General features: G+C 38.0%; 2 protein-coding genes across 3 annotated transcripts in view; one reads left to right on the forward strand and one right to left on the reverse strand.

Moving 5' to 3' along the window:
- Positions 1 to 16,433, reverse strand: part of lrp1ab (low density lipoprotein receptor-related protein 1Ab) — a 107,195-nt gene that overhangs the window by 25,578 nt on the left and 65,184 nt on the right. For both annotated transcript variants that reach the window (XM_039651653.2, XM_039651652.2), the window contains exons 24-42: positions 15,427 to 15,624; positions 13,635 to 13,839; positions 13,362 to 13,526; positions 13,026 to 13,270; positions 12,597 to 12,728; positions 10,956 to 11,183; positions 10,241 to 10,415; positions 9,163 to 9,257; positions 8,914 to 9,063; positions 8,647 to 8,787; positions 7,720 to 7,845; positions 7,508 to 7,639; positions 7,279 to 7,413; positions 7,069 to 7,198; positions 6,848 to 6,974; positions 6,503 to 6,654; positions 6,248 to 6,372; positions 5,304 to 5,678; positions 365 to 554 (exon numbers count right to left, since the gene is read on the reverse strand). In XM_039651653.2, coding sequence (XP_039507587.2) covers positions 365 to 554; positions 5,304 to 5,678; positions 6,248 to 6,372; positions 6,503 to 6,654; positions 6,848 to 6,974; positions 7,069 to 7,198; positions 7,279 to 7,413; positions 7,508 to 7,639; positions 7,720 to 7,845; positions 8,647 to 8,787; positions 8,914 to 9,063; positions 9,163 to 9,257; positions 10,241 to 10,415; positions 10,956 to 11,183; positions 12,597 to 12,728; positions 13,026 to 13,270; positions 13,362 to 13,526; positions 13,635 to 13,839; positions 15,427 to 15,624 — 3,226 coding nt within the window. The remainder of the gene's footprint in view (positions 1 to 364; positions 555 to 5,303; positions 5,679 to 6,247; positions 6,373 to 6,502; positions 6,655 to 6,847; positions 6,975 to 7,068; positions 7,199 to 7,278; positions 7,414 to 7,507; positions 7,640 to 7,719; positions 7,846 to 8,646; positions 8,788 to 8,913; positions 9,064 to 9,162; positions 9,258 to 10,240; positions 10,416 to 10,955; positions 11,184 to 12,596; positions 12,729 to 13,025; positions 13,271 to 13,361; positions 13,527 to 13,634; positions 13,840 to 15,426; positions 15,625 to 16,433) is intronic.
- Positions 2,327 to 3,809, forward strand: LOC148970635 (somatostatin receptor type 1). Its single transcript, XM_089124509.1, has one exon. It carries the CDS (start codon positions 2,451 to 2,453, stop codon positions 3,486 to 3,488), a length of 1,038 nt encoding a protein of 345 aa, XP_088980635.1. The 5' UTR covers positions 2,327 to 2,450; the 3' UTR covers positions 3,489 to 3,809.

Genomic DNA, 16,433 nt, shown 5'->3' on the forward strand with positions numbered 1-16,433 from the left:
AAATAATATGGCACTGATGAAGAGTTGATATCGAAAACATTTCGCACTTCACAGCACTTTTTTTGTCCTTTATTTAATAAATAAACAGTTGGAGAACTTTGTTGCGTGCAGATTCTTTATTCTACCTTTTTTGTTTAATTTACACACCCAGAAAGTTTTGTGACGTTGGACTGTGTATAAATTTGGTGCTACACAATTTCATTTCACCATTATTGATTATGTGAACTTCACTTTGGCAGCCAAAACAAATATGAATGTTTTTGGTATTTGGTAGGGTAATAGTTCAAACTTCAAACTCTTGGTATTCCTCGCCAAGTAGAATGAAACATTGCATCATGGAAAATTTTATATACAAGGTTCGTACTCTTGACATTCATCCAGAACAAAGGCTCTGGGGTGGTCGTCCCCAGACATAGTGACTACGGTGTCTCTATCGAAAGCTCCAGTGCGACTCTGGTCCACAGTGTGCCGTGTGATGGTGGAGGTGGTGTAGCTGGTCCAGTAAAGTGTGTCCCAACCCCGGTGATAAGCCAAACCTTCAACTGACCCTACACCTGTTGAAAGAAATAAAGAGAAAAATTGACTTGGATTTATATAGAGATTCAAACATCATAATTCAGTGCACAGTTAGTTTGAACAAACTGTTCATTGCAGCTCTAATATAGCTAAAAATGACGCATAAAAAATAGGAATTTGACCTTCTTGTAAAGGATGGTAACACCTACAAACATGTTCAGCAACACAAATCCTTCAAAAGAGTAAATTAATATGATTAACGCATTGCAAGTCCAAAACATCTCTTTTAATACTACTTATCCGGTCCCAGTGAACAGTTTAATCCCATGATACGTGCGCATGTTGGTTTCTGCAGGCTGTGAGATCCGCCTTTGTTGCTGGTGCTTGTGTGTGTTTAGTGGCTTAGTGTCATCCGGTCATTTCATGGATGGGTGCCTGTGCATACAAGACCCCTCCCTTGGTGAATCTCTTTAAGCACGGTGACTAGTTCTTCCACAAAGAGGGGACTGCTGGAAGAGTCTCGAACACAACTCTGGGGTGAGAAGCAACGGGCTTCAGTCAACGCCGTCGAAAGAGTCTCAATGAGTCAAAGTCACAGTCAATAATAGTCAATCTCTACAGAATAAATGATCTCACGAGGGGTTTGCAGCATCTATCTATCTGCATCACACCAATGACTGCTTTATGACAGCAATTACTCCCCCCATAAAACAGGAAGGACAGTCAACCAAGCTATTTACTTATGCTAAAAAAAAACCCATTAACGATCCTGTAAAGCATATCACACTTCAGGCCAAAGGAAGAATAACAAGCTACTTACATAATAGCCACCGCCCACTTCTAAGTTAACAGGTGAGAGATCATCCGCACAGAAATGATGATGTAATAACAAAAGATCAGTTCATCTGACAATCGATATCTTAGATGATGGATACAACTACCCATCCTACTTCGAACTTGAAGGTCAGGAAGATAAACTGCTGAGTCATCTTGCGTTCCTTGCAAAAGAAGGTCAGTCGTGGAACAGCCAAGTTCAAGGAATTGGAATGAATCTGAAGTGTCTTTTAATTGATTCGTAAGAGGGAAGTCACAAAAATGGGTACTTAGATTCAAGTTGAATCGACTGTTCGTAATTTGGAGGCCTTTGACAGATGCAGGGAATCAGGTTTTGTAAAGTTGCCTGGTTTCACTCAATCAATACAAGCAAACAGCAATCATGGATGGCTGGAAGGTAAGCGCCTTCCATAATCCCAAATAAAAGATGAAGTTTAATATTTAATAATGTGAGATGAAGAGCTTTCACATTACAAATTATAAAATAAACATGTTTATGGTAATCCTGCAAGTCTTTGGCCACTTTCGAAACAGTGTTGGTCTTGTAAATTAAATTAAGTTAAATTGTATTGTAGTCAAAAACAAAATAGTTAGTCATCGGGATATCTCTAAATCTAATAGGTTTATAAAATAAAAAATTTTCAATTTATATAATATTTTTCAACTCAATTTCTATATCAATTCTAGAAACTAGCCTTTTAGTCATTAAATTTTTGCTTGGTTATTGCTAAATCTCTCTTGAATTTGTTCCACATCATTAAACATAAAATTATGGATCCTTAAGGATGAGTGGACAGGGCAGAGAGCCAGATGCACTTTCGGATGTAGACTGTGTCATTTAAGCCTTATAATAATAAAAATTCTGAAATGTAACATTTCCAATCATTAACATGAATTCTCAACTTCTCAGGAAGATATAGAAGTAAATGCTAAACATTAACAACCACCCTGGCGGAGACTTCCTTTATCTCTTGGAGTAAACACTCCAATGATGCTTTGCCATGTGAGGAAGTTATTAAGCCTTGAAGGAGCTAATTATTAGCCCGAAGCAGACGGCAATCTTCATCTTCAGTCATTCTACACTTCATTGTGATCAATTCATGTTGAAGTGTATATCAAGAGGATTAGCAGGCGACGGTATGAATATTAGCCATGATTTTGGGAGTCTGAAGTGGGAATTGACACGGGTTTTGGCACCAATTCTGGACACAATAGTCATGGTGATCGGGCTGGTAGGACACTCGCTGGTCATCTACGTCCTGACCGGACGGAGGAGGAAGAATGGGCTCCAAACTCTTAAAGGGACAGATACGTTACTTTTAGCCTTGAGCGTCTCGGATCTGCTGCAGCTCATTTGCCTGCCCTTCCACACTGCGGCTATAGCACTGGGCTACTGGCCCTTCAGCAGCATAATGTGCAAAGTCATCAGTTTCTTGGGAGTGGCCTGTAACTCGGCGAGCGTATTCACTCTAGCTGCATTAGCGGTAACTCGCTGCCTGATTGTGGTGTACCCTACCTGGACGTATCATTTCAGACTGCACCGCTGGCTGTGGGTTTCTGTGATTCTTATGTGGGTTCTGGCTGTGGCTCTTGCAGCACCTCAGTTTGCTTTCCGGCAGTTGAGAACCACGCCTATCCTCTGCTTTGCCTTTCTGTCAGACCTCAGCCAGTTGGTCTACAGTGCCATTCTGTTCCTGATTGGCTTCGCTTTGCCTCTGATCATCATTATCATCATGTACACCAAACTCTACGTCTTCTTACAAAGGAAAAGACTGCAAGGCAGCGCACAGCAAATGGAGCGGTATCAGAACCGGGTGACAAAGACGTCTGTCCTGTTGGTTTTAGTCTTCACCATCTGCTGGTTACCATCCTACGTCCTCATGTTCATGCTCATCGGTACCAGTAGCAGCAATATACACGCACATCACCACGACTTCACCATTATGGCGCGGCTGCTAGCGAGCTCTTCGGTTGTAGCCAATCCGCTGCTTTATGCTTTCATGTCAAACAAATTTCGGCGAGAGCTGCTGTCACTGGGACGGGTGTGCTGCAAAGGCAGCGGGTGCGTTATGTGTCCAGGAAGTGCCACAGTGCAGCCCTTTAACCCTCTGGAGTTGGACCCCCCTCCACAAGCCTAAGACTGGACCATGCAGAAGCGTTACATGTGTTTATGCTATAAAAGGCAATATCAGTAACGGGACTAATGATGTACTGAGATAAAGATACTAAATATCAGGTATATGTTGGAACTACATTGATTTGTTATGCCAGAAATAGCCATCTACCTGAATTACCTGGGAACACATCAATGATATTATCTAATAATGGGTCATTATGTGAAACTGTACAACCATCATTCTTTGTTGAGCAACATACTTTAGTTGACCTGAAACATCCAAACCAGATGTTTAATAAATTTGAAACTATTGCTGATTGCATGCATGTTTACTTTCTTGACAGATTCATAAGATGGTATATCAGGAATAAACAGTTTACAACAACAGAAAAGCAAACTTTGTATAAAGGTTCAATACTTTGTCAATGTACCACTGCATTTTGCACTGCACCAAACTTAAAGGGATACTCCACTTTTTTTTGGAAATGTTACCACTCACCCGGAGTTAAACAGTTGAGTTTTACCGTTTTCAAATGTATTCAGACGATTTTTTGATAGTTTCTGGTCTCATTGACTTCCATAGTATATTTTTTTCCTACTATGGAAGTCAATGAGACCAGAAACTGTCTGGTTATTGATATTCTTCTAAATATCAGAAAATCGGCTGAATGGATTTGAAAACGGTAAATCCCAACTGTTTAACTCTGAGGGAGTGGTAAAATGAGCCTATTTCCAAAAAAAAGTGGAGTATCCCTTTAAAGAAATAGTTTACTTCAATATTCAAATTCTGTTACAATTTACTCACCCTCAAGTTGTTCCAAACCTGTATGAATTGCTTTCTTCTGCTGAACATAAAGGAAGATATTTAAAAAAATGTTGATAACCAAACTTTTGATGGGCACCATTGACTTCCATAGTATTTTTTTCCTACTATGGAAGTAAATGGTGTTCATCAACTGTCTGGTTACCGACATTTTTTAAAATGTCTTCCTTTATGTTTAGCAGAAGAAAGCAATTCATACAGGTTTGAAACAACTTGAGGGTAAGTAAATGGTGAATGTAAACTATTCCATTAAATTGTGTTCTTTCTACTTCACATTTTCATCAACCATCGGCACCTGTCTAACAGGCTAAACTAAAATGCATGGAAAAAAAGACATTCAAAGATAGTTTTTAATAAAAACATTTTTTTTTTTTTTGGTTTTTGTTCACCAAGGCTGCATTTATGTGATCAAAAATACAATGAAACAATTTAATATACCTGTTTTCTATTTTAAAATATTTAAAAATGTAATCTATTCCTGTGATATTTTTAGCAACATCACTCCAGTCTTCAATGTCACATGATCCTTCAGAAATCATTCTAATACGCTAATCAGCTGCTCGAGAAACATTTATTATTATTATTGTTGAAAAACGTTGTGCTGCTTAATTTTTGTGGAAACAGTGATTAATTTTTTTCCAGGATTCTTTGATGAATATAAAGCCTATAAGAACAGCATTTATTTGAAATATATATATATTTTTATAACAATTTAAAATTCTTAACTGTCATTTAATGAATTCTCGCTGAATAAAAGTATTAATTTCTTAAAAAAACAACAACTAACTGACTAGAGACATTCAACACAGTTGTGTGTGTGTGAAGCTGAGGCAAAACTGAAGAGAAGACTGTCTGTATAAGGTCTGTATTAGCAAAACTAAATGACATTTATTTTTCTTCAAGTGTTTGGTTTCAGAATTTTTTTCACCGTTATATTCTTGTTACCCTCATCCAGATGCACAATATTTGAACAATACAGAACAATGAAAATGAATGAAAAGAATGGACACTTACTCTCCACTATGGTCTTGCGGTCGGAGCCGTCATCGCTGATCTGCTGAATGTTACCGAAGTGGATGTCGCTGAAGAAGATCCGATTGGCTCCCTTCCCACCGCCGCCTCTGTAGTCGAAGGTGAGAGCTATGACGTTCTTCATGTGCTCCGGGTCTTCGAAGGGTTTAATGGGAGCATTGAGGTTTGTTTCATCCGACAAGTGGATGCTCTTCAGTATTGTGCGCTCCGAGTAGAGGAGGTAGCCATCATAGTCCCTGCAGCTGTGGCCGTCCTCTGCCAGCATGCCGTGTGCGCAGGCGCAGGTACGATTGCCGTTACCACGGAACAAGCACAGTTGTTCACAACCACCATTGTTCACCTTACAGACGTTGGTACCTGCAAAGGGTATTATGTTGATTTATGTACAGTATTAAATTAACAGTTACTGTTGTTATGAGTTCTTTCAGAGAAAATCTACTTTTGATATACAGGGGTCTATGAATTGGCTGAGAGCCTGGGTGAAGAGGTCTTTATTATGGCTGCACGATTTAAAGAAATAAAAATCAATCACAATATAGCTTAGTCCATAGTTTCTCAAATCTGGTTCTAGAGGGCCACTGCCTGCTGAGTTTACTTCCAACCCTAATTGTGTTGAAAACCCAAGTGTGAACAACCAAACTTGAAATTAAAAAAAAAGTTCCCCAAATTCTTCAACCCTAAAAGAAAGTTATTTTTATTTTGCACAAATCAATGATGAATTCTTTCCAAATATATTTATAGAAGTAATCTGGTGAACATTCCTGTATTTTTCATACAGCAATATATTGCAGTAAAAGTAAATATCATCAGTATATTGTAAATATACAATGTAAGGTTTTTCAAATATCATGCAGCCCTGGTTCTTACGGACGAAACCCCCTGCTTTATTTTATATTTATATATTCCTTGTTTAGGAAAATACCCACCTTGCTGCCTAGCACGGTTGAAGACTTTAATGTCTTTGAGCTGAACACCAATGCCTGTCCGCAGATAGACCATATCTGTGGCGTTGTCTTTGTTTCCTCTCTTGATGGAACCATTGGCATGTGTCCTATCGGAAACAGAAGAAGATAAAAAGCTCATTATGCAAGGCATAATCTCTGAGAACAAATGATTATGAATGAAAGGGGTCACCTAAAAAGGTAATAACGGACAATAGTAAAGGAATACTGCGTTTGCACCTGTCACTCCAGTAGATGTAGTCCTCAAAGACAGAAACAGCAAACATGTCCATGTTGTTACTTGACAGCACCAGCTCACGGTTTTCTCCGGTCTCCAGATTTATGCGCTCAATTTTGTCTGTGCGGGCATCACACCAATACAGAAGGCCCTCCTAAAAATTATACAACATTAGTGATACAGCACTCACCTTAGCATTTTGGTTTAACTGCTTTTTTTATTTAATATTAATAATAGTAATAACTAAATGTATTTTAAAAGTACATTCTGAGTCGCAATTACATTTGGTACTACAACCAACAACAAACTTGCTCTGGAAAAGATGCACAGTTTGTTTATGTACAAACCTGGTAATCAATGGAGATGCCATTGGGCCAGCTGATGCTGACATTGACGAGAACTAATCTCTCAGAACCGTCCAGACGAGACCTTTCGATGCGTGGATACTGACCCCACTCCGTCCAGAAGAGATACCTGTACACACGACCAATTCCTCCCTCAACACAAAGGAGAAAGTGCAAATACACCATTTTCTCATCATCTTTCCTAAACAGACACATTTCCTCACCCTTTCTCTGGATGTACCGTAATGGCACGTGGTTTGTCCAGACCGTGAGAGATGACCACATAGCGGAAGGAGCCGTTGAGCCTGGCCACCTCGATCACATCAAAGCCTTGATCCGTCCAGTAGATGTTGCCTATTTAAACAAAACAACATGAAGTGTTAGACACACTAACATATGAAGTCTTTTAATTGTGTGTTTGCACATTTACACACCTGCGATCCAGTCAACGGTGATACCTTCCACACGACCGATGCCATTGGTCACTATGTCCTCCCTCCAGGTCTGGTCTCTCTTGGCTCGACTAATGGTGCTCAGGCCCATGTCAACCCAGTATATGGTGTCATTGTCTACAGGGCACAAGATGCACAAAACACCAACTTAGTTGCATTCAGGGCAATTTTCAGGCTGAATTGATGGACACAAAGACATTTGCGTACTCACCCGCATGGAAGTCAATGCCCACAGCAAGAGAGGTGCCCGACACCGGTACCAGGGCATCAGATTTATCTGATGGGTCCAGAGGAATGCCACGGATGCCCTCATGCACGGAGTAGAGCAAAAACGAGCCCATGCCTTTATCCAAAAGTACAATACACACAATGTTAAAATGTGCTCATTTGAAAGCAATTAGTGATGCTTGTATGAGATCTTGCCTTCACAGGACTGTTGGCCACTCTTCAGACTATATCCAGCAGTGCACATGCAGGCTCTTGTAGTTGGTGAAGTTGGCAAGCAAAGCTGAGAACAGTCACCATTGTTCTTACTGCAGAGGTTGGTACCTATAGTAGATATCACATCCAAACTGTATCATTCTGTGATTAAAAGTATCATAGTTTCTGTATTATTTATAGCTTGTATTAAGTTTAACCTATAATTAAAATGTATTACTCTATTATCATTTTCTATTATATTAATATATGGACTCTCTTGTCATCTGCCAATTAAAAATTAGCCTATGTGAACTATTCTAACATTTAATTGGATATTTTTTAAACTGAATATTTAGTCAATTAAATAATAATTTAATTGGTATTATTATTTATTTTAAATTATAATTAGTGGATAGTTTAATAAAATTTTGAATAACACATTTTCCTTTTATAATTTAGTAATTTTATAAAGAAGATTGTTCATTTTCACCGCATTTATGGGGACAGTCACATATGCTGGGTTTATATAATTTATTCATATAAATTATATTATACATTTATAAATTTAAGCATTCATTAAAATGTAATAACATCTATGATAACATTAATATTTAATCTGTTTTACCATCTGACAATCCAGAAATTCCTCTGATTATGTGTGCAATTTTAACATTTAATATTCTTCAAATCGAATATAAGGTCAATTAAATAACAAAAAAAGAGGAATAATAATAATAATAACCAAAATAATCATAATTATGATGAATTATTAAATATTGTTTTAATTCAATAATACATTTATTTAATCTTTTTAAAAATGATTAAGTTTACAAAGACCAATTTCTCATTTTTACTTCCATATTCATTTATGAGGACAAAGTCACATGCATTTTAGGTTTACATAATCAATATAAATATGAAAACACACACCTTGATGCACAGTCTCATTGTAAATCTTCATATACATCATGGGAGAGGTGTTATTTCGGAGAACCTTCCAGTTGCCTCCATCGCTCTTGTCGCATGTACCGATCTGATCTGTGCCCTTATCGGCCCACCACAATTTGTTTCCTACACATAAAAGAGGTCATTCTGTTATTCCTGATTTAATATTTAATAATGAGTGTGGAGCTCTAGATATACGCTCCTCAATATCAAGAATTCGTGAGGAGAAACAGGTTGATGGTGCTCTCTCACCCATGATGGCGAGGGCTGTAGCTTTGGTAAGTTTTCCTTTCACGCCCTCAATGACCTCCAGTCCGGAGCCATCCAGCTTACAGCGGTTAATGGTGCTGTTCCCTGAGCTGATCCAGTACAACTGCTGCATGTCAAAGTCTATGGACAGACCTGTCACAGGAAGAAGTCCAAGTTTAAAACATCATCTCCAACTGGCCTTCTACTGGCTTTAGGCAAACAGAAGGTAAAGAATCAAGACAGGTCACTCACCCACTGGGCCTTTCTGATTGGAGAACAGCAATGTGTGGTTGGTGCCGTCCATGTTGGCCATACTGATGTTGTCCCCATCGAGCCAGTAGAGCTTTCTGTAATGAAACAATATGAAAAGCATAAGACGAATGGTGGCTGAGTCCTGACATAAAGTAGATATCAATCAAGTAGAAAAAAACTGCAACAGTATTATTTTAGCACTATTTTGATAGTGTAGTTTATATTTGGAATTAACTTTTTTTAAATATATTTTCAGCTTTCATTTTGTTAATTTTTTTTTAATTTTTAATAATTTTGTAATTTGCTTTTGTCATTCATATTAGTTAAAAAAAAAATTATACAGCTTTAATATATTTTATTAGTTTTCGTGTTTTCCTATTAATTTCAGCTAGTTGCCAAGGCATGTAAGTTTTAATCTAATATTTACATTTTACTTTAGCTTTATTTCAATTACCAAAAACATTTTCAATAACTTTAGTTAAAAATAACAATACTTATTTCCAAAAAGCACCATGTTGTTAAATGTTTGTTTGAGGTTATGTTGTTTGAGATTTTGCACATAAAAAAGGCATTGACACTTTATTTTGGATTGGCTTAAAAATAAACGGCTGGGAAGTGCCTTCAACAGAATGCTCCAAAACGCTGTGATGTACTGCCAGTGACGGAAGAAATAAACAGCAATTTATCAAAAAAAAAATATATATATATTGTAGAGGGAAAAACATACCAACCAAATTAAAAAAAAAAAAAAAGAAAAAAAAAAAGAGTTAAGAGTGACTTTATTTTTATTGGAAACTGGCACTGCAACAAGCGCATCTGGTTCAAATTAACCACACAGCAACAGCTTGAGAAGTGCAACATGAGGGCAGCCATATTGTCCGACCTAAAGCTCACACTAATGAGCAACGTCTACATTTCTCATCTACAGCCTTTAAAAACTCTGCCAGAAGCATACTGGCAGCATCTGCTCCTCTCCAAATGTGGCCTACTAAACATCCTGAAAGAGACTAAAATGACAGTAAAACTCAAATGCTTAGCCTACACTAGCAATTGTGCATGTTTGCGTTCTTGTACTTACCCCAGGATAGGATGTAGCACCAAAGAGTGAGGCTTGTCCAGCCCATGGATTACAGCATTCTTAAAGGACCCGTCCAGCCGTGCAACATTGATCTGCTTCTTATTCGTATCGTAGCTAGTCCAGAAGAGGTTTCTGGAGACCCAGTCTACAGCGAGACCCTGAGCATTAGGGAGGTCTGGAGCAAAAAAGGAAGACATTTTGAACATTATTAGAATTGGAAACTGATCACACAGGTTGAAATAAATGTGTATTTGACTTGCTTTCTTTCCTCCAAAAGACTAACTGATGCCAAACCTTTGAACACTAGTGTATATACAGTACTGTAGTTCACAAAAAAATGTTAGTAGGTTATAATCACTGTTTTAAGGCATCAAGGCTGTTTTAATTATGTTATAAAATATCAAATAGATATCCTATTCAAAATAAAGTAAATAAAGTATTTGGACAATTTCAAACTTAATAGACAATGAACAAAATGGTTATTTTGAGGGAAACGGTCTTCTGAGAAAATGACTAAAAATGACCAGGAGATCAGATGTTTAATTGCAATTGGAAAAGTTAGAAAAAAAATGGATCTCTTTTATAGCATTATTTGTAGGAAGATGTCTATCAGTTTTATTTTTTGCTTTCTAATGCAATACAATTTGTTTAAATATTTTGTAGGGCCAATGTATACTTCGAATAATAGATCTTGAAGCTCAAACTATTATCTCACCAGCTGACACAACAGTCTCAACACCAGTCCCGTTAATGAAGGCTCTTTTGATCGTTTGAGTGCGGACATCAGACCAGTAGATGCGGAGCTCCAGAGCATCATAATCCACCACTGTAACATTGTCGATGTCGGGCACGGTGAAAGAGATGATGTAGTTGTAATAGGGATTGTCAATGTCCACCCCTCTGATTTCAATCTGACGAGCGTACAACAGGAACTGACGGTTCTCTGCAAAGTAAAAAAATCTGAAGTGTAAAAGTCACTAGAAATCTAATATTATTTCTGACATTCAGTTTGGAGTTCAGGAGATTGTCTTAACCAGGATCACACCCCTAAAATGCATTAAAGCAACTGCCATGTGATTGGTTGATTAGTTCATTGCATTAATGAGAAATTCAGAAAACAGGTGTTCCTAATAATCCTATACGTGAGCGTATTTATACACACACGCACACAATACATACATAAAACTGTTAAAGTAAAAACTGTACAGTAGTAGCAAAGACTACAGTTTAGTCTGAAATACAGATGTGCACTCGCCATAGCGATTAGCGTGAACAGAGAGAGCGGCTCCTACTCCTGTGTTTGCCACAATCTAATGTCAATGGTAATTCATCACTGAACCTACAGGTCCTCTACTCCAATCACTCTGCTCTCCATAGAGCCATTATGGGAAGCTGCGCTGATGAATACTAAACACTGATCCTGCATCTAGGCGACAGGGTGCACTGTTGTTTTCTTGACTGTTAAACGAGATTTACAGCCCACACAAGACAACTGACATACTCAGAGTCAGACCTGAAAAATCGAAAACTGAGGATCTAGCGCCAACGCAAATGGAATCTAAAAGAAGGGTCTCATGCTGTTACGCAACTTATGCACTCAAAGGTACAAAAGCTGTTATTTGGGCGGTGCGCTGTACCTAAAGAGAGCATATTAGCACCGTAATGATAGATATTAGAACCTTTTAAAAGGGTACTAACATCACAGTGACAGTTTTGGTACCATTTTTTCCTGAGCGTAAACAATCTGCCCTGAAATGTGTGAGATAAGAATGCATTTAAAATCACAATAAACAAAGTATGATTTTTTTTTTTGTTCTGTCTGTGTGTTTTCTATTTGTATTTATGTGCATGCTTTTAGTCACAGCTTTTTAAACTCTTTGCAGAATCCACAAGATGATATTCCATAAGACTGAAGCTGCCACAACAGTTTAAATGCATTAACTTGAAAGTGAAGTAATAATGAAATGCTATTGAATTTCGCTGGATGCAAACACAAACAGTATAGGGTAAGGAGATTTGTGGAGTGGCAATTTTGCTTAGGCTACAGCTCACTCGAATTGGATTGAGATTTAGGCTACGTTCCAAATAGCTTACGGTTACTGCATTACATGTTTGTATGCACATGGATGACCTACACTAGATTACTGCATGGACTACACAATACAATGTATTCAACCTTCCAGATTAAAATCAGTAGCAAATTGAACAGCTATAGTTAAAACATTTGAAAAATAAAATGTTTAATGTTGTGAGGTGACAATGGCAGTGTTCGAAATCACTCCCTGTGATCAGGACTTGCTAATAAGTAAAACATGCGATTTGATTGGATCAATGGGCTATGAGAGGTGGAGCCTACCGTAGCAGGTGTGGTTGTCTGCCTTGAGCTTCATCAGGTGTGGACAGGCACAGGAGAAGGTTTGGTTGTAGTTGATGAGACACAGGTGAGAACACGTCCCCATCCCGTCATTTGCCGCACACGGGTTTGGAGCTGCAGAGGAGGAAGCAATGTTCATCAGAGTTATTTTAGTCTTTTTAATATTCGATGATTACTTATTGATAGTCATTCATTTTTAATTTTAATTTTAGTTTAAGTCATTTAGTTTTTTTGTCCATTTAATTGGTTAAAATAGTATTTTCCTTTAATTTATGCCAGATCTAGTAATTTTAGCTATAATTCAGTTAAAGCAACTTATTTTTAATAGTTTTAGTTAACACAACTTACAAAAGCAATACAAATACAGTGGAAAGTTTTTCAGTGTATTATTCAAATGGTGCTGGTTCTCACCCTGAGGTTGTCTAGATGGATGAAACACTTGAAGGTCAAACGGCTGAGTGTTTGTTCTCTGGACGACGGTCACATTGTGTCCAGTCCATTTGTTGGCCTTAGCCAGAGTGTTGGTCCGCCAGTCCGTCCAGTAGACCTCTCCTCCATACATGGTGACTGCGAAGGGGTGTGACAAGTGTTCATGACCCCGGAGCACCTCGATGAGGCCAGAACCGTCATAAGCCGCAGAGTAGATGGCATCGGATCTAAAAATATTTTTTTATTTTTAGAAGATCAAGGACACTAACTGTGGATACATTAGCATTTTCTGTTACTTCGCTTTTTGTGTGTGCATACCTGGCATCAATCCACAGGATACGGCGCTCGAGGTAGTCCACAGTGAGACCGTTGGGCCAGCCACCATTCCCAGTCTCTTTGTGGATGGTACGACGACCCTCCCCACTCATAGACGCAGCTTCTATCCTGGGGGAGCTAGCATCCCAGTCCGTCCAGAACAGAATACTGCGGGAGGAAAAAGAAAAGAAAAGAGAGACATCACTTGTAACGACTTTATTCTGTCATTCAGAACACTGAAAAATAACAGCACTGTCAAAGTATAATGTGTTTTACCCATCTCTTGGATCAAGCGCAATCGCACGCGGATGCTCCACCTCTCCGGCAAGCAGCGTTGTACGCATGGTACCGTCCAGCTTTGCCACCTCGATCTGATCCAGGTTACTTTCCACCCAGTAGATGTTTCCTGCTATCCAGTCCACAGCCAGTCCCTCTGGAGTGGCCAAACCATACTGGATCACCACCTCAAAACTTGTGAGAGCTGAAACACAAAGACATGGAGAGGTTAAACCTAAAAATAAAACGTTTAGGATGTTGAAAAACGCACCAAGAGAAGATGGAAAAAAGTGAAAAAGAAATTGTGGAACCGACATTGTAATTCTGACCAATACCAATAAATTATTCATATTTGAATAATATGAGATAACCTCTCAATTAAAAACTTTTTATAATAAAAATGTAAATTCTATACTATTTTCTTAAATTATAAACCACTAAAAAATGTAAATACTGTATATACTTTTAAAAACTACAAAAGAAATGAGTAATCATTACAACATTTTAATGTTAAGTATCAAACATTGATATTCATTTTGAGATTTGTTAAAAATTACATTTAACAGTGTTATTAAAGAGGAACTTTAAGTTAACATTAGATTATGGCATTTAATGGGAAATGATAATGCACAATTACTTACCAAATATAAACCGATATCAATGAACAACTCTAATAATAAATAAAGTGCTGCTATACTGTACATCCCAAAATAAATATTTAAGGTCCTGCACTAATTCTAGGTCACTAATCAAATAAGAAAATTTGTTACATTGGCTCTTTAGATCATTTCAAATCATGCTGGAGAACATGATCATGTTTTACACAAACTTCATGCAGCGCAGTTGTAAAGAAAAGAGGGACAAAACAAAAACATTCATGTGTTCATGTGTTCAACTTTTCACTCAAATTATGCATACATTTTATAATGAAAAGTCTGTATTAAAGAGAGGGGGGAGGGGGGGTTTATAGTATAATCATTTGCGAATGGCCTCAGACTGTGTATTGACTGAGAAATGGTTTGATTGCTTCCAGCCTGAAAGATGTACAAGTCAATGCTGCAATAAATATTCCCTCACTTTGAGCTACAGCCATGTGGAAGACAAAAAAACATTTCCAATCAAGGCAAGCTGTTCTCTGATCCCTGAGACTCTCATACAGAGCAGTAATTAAAGGTCTAGAACAGCTCTCAGTTGGGCCGGAGACAGAGAAGCCTCTCCAGTGGGGGTTGAGAAACAACACTTTGTTACTTTGTTTCAGTGTTGGCAGCAACAATGGTCATATTTTTACTCTGTCAAGAATGTCAGCAGGGATCCAAAGGCTTGGACAGTGTATCGTATCGCTGGAAAGAGCTGTTCAGAGAGGGAGGGAGGTGTGTGTGCGCGTGCTTGAAGCAACATGGTGCTTCTGACACTTTACTTTTACTCTGCCTGTAGTCACGCAATGTAAGCATGAGTCAAATGGGTAAAGACAGAGGCGTCCAAATTCCTATGCTACGATCACACGCAGATGCTGTGGTTTTGTGAAACGAAAATAGTTGTAATAATTAAGGACTAAGTTGGTATGCTAAAAAAAAAACAGGACAATGTGGGAAAACACACAGCAAGACAACAAAGTCAACTCAGAACTTTAAACAAGTGTGTAAAACAAGAGAATGTGATTGAAGTTCCTTTTTCCCTAAAGCCATTAAGTAATAAAGTTCTCCGGGAATAAACAAACTCTAAACAACAACAAAAAAACCCATTAACTTAGGAACAACCACTCCTCAAAGACATTTGTATGACTTTCACTTACCTCCGCTTTCCGACAGCTTTCCCCGATAGATCTTGTCTTCCACCACATCTGTCCAGTAGAGGGAACTCTGGTTGAGGTGAAAGTCCAGGGCAATGGTGTTACGCAAGCCAGGCACCAGCACGCTGAACTCGCCTTTGTACAAATCAATCCGACGGATCTCATGCCGGTTGGAGAAGATGATGTAGGGCTTGAATGGATCTAAAGAACATGAACATGGCACATTATTATCAAACGACACATCTTAATTGTTAATTTTAACATTTACTAATACGTTATTTAAATCAAAGGTTGTATTTGTTAAAGGAGATGATTTACTCACCCCCATGTCATCCAAGATGTCCACGTCTTTTTTTTCTTCAGTCGAAAAGAAATTCAGGTTTTTGATGAAAACATTCCAGGATTTTCTCCATATAATGGACTTCATTGGGATCCAAATGGTTCAAGGTCCAAATGAGAGTTTCAGAGCAGCTTCAAAGGGCTTTAAACGACACCAGACGATGAATAAGGGTCTTATCTAGGACTCTTCGAGTCATGACTCAAAAAAAGATTTGTTCATTTTGATGAACGAGTTTGAACAGGAGAATCACGAATGTTCATCACAGAACAGAGCAAGGCGAGCAATTGTGCTTATAAAACTTAAAATTTGTTATTTATTTTTTAAATGACCGATCGTTTCGCTAGATAAGACCCTTATTCATCGTCTGGCGTTGTTTAAAGCGCTTTAAAGCTGCACTGAAACTCTCATTTGGACCTTGAACCGTTTGGTTCCCATTGAAGTCCATTATATGGAGAAAATGCTGGAATATTTTCATCAAAAACCTTAATTTCTTTTCGACGTGGACATCTTGGATGACATGGGGGTGAGTAAATTATCAGCAAAAGTTTTTTAAAAAAAGTGAACTACTCCTTTAACATTAGTTAATGCACTGTGAATTAACATGAAGCTGTTTTTTTATTAACTAACATTAATAAAGATGAATAAATACTGAAACAAATGTATTGCTCAT

Source organism: Pimephales promelas, chromosome 20 (assembly GCF_988280905.1).
Source record: "Pimephales promelas chromosome 20, fPimPro1.hap1.1, whole genome shotgun sequence".
In the NCBI taxonomy this organism is placed as follows: Eukaryota; Metazoa; Chordata; class Actinopteri; order Cypriniformes; family Leuciscidae; genus Pimephales; species Pimephales promelas.

Coding starts and splice junctions, on each gene's coding strand:
- LOC148970635 (XM_089124509.1), top strand. CDS start 2,451: ATGTTGAAGTGTATATCAAGAGGATTAGCAGGCGACGGTATGAATATT.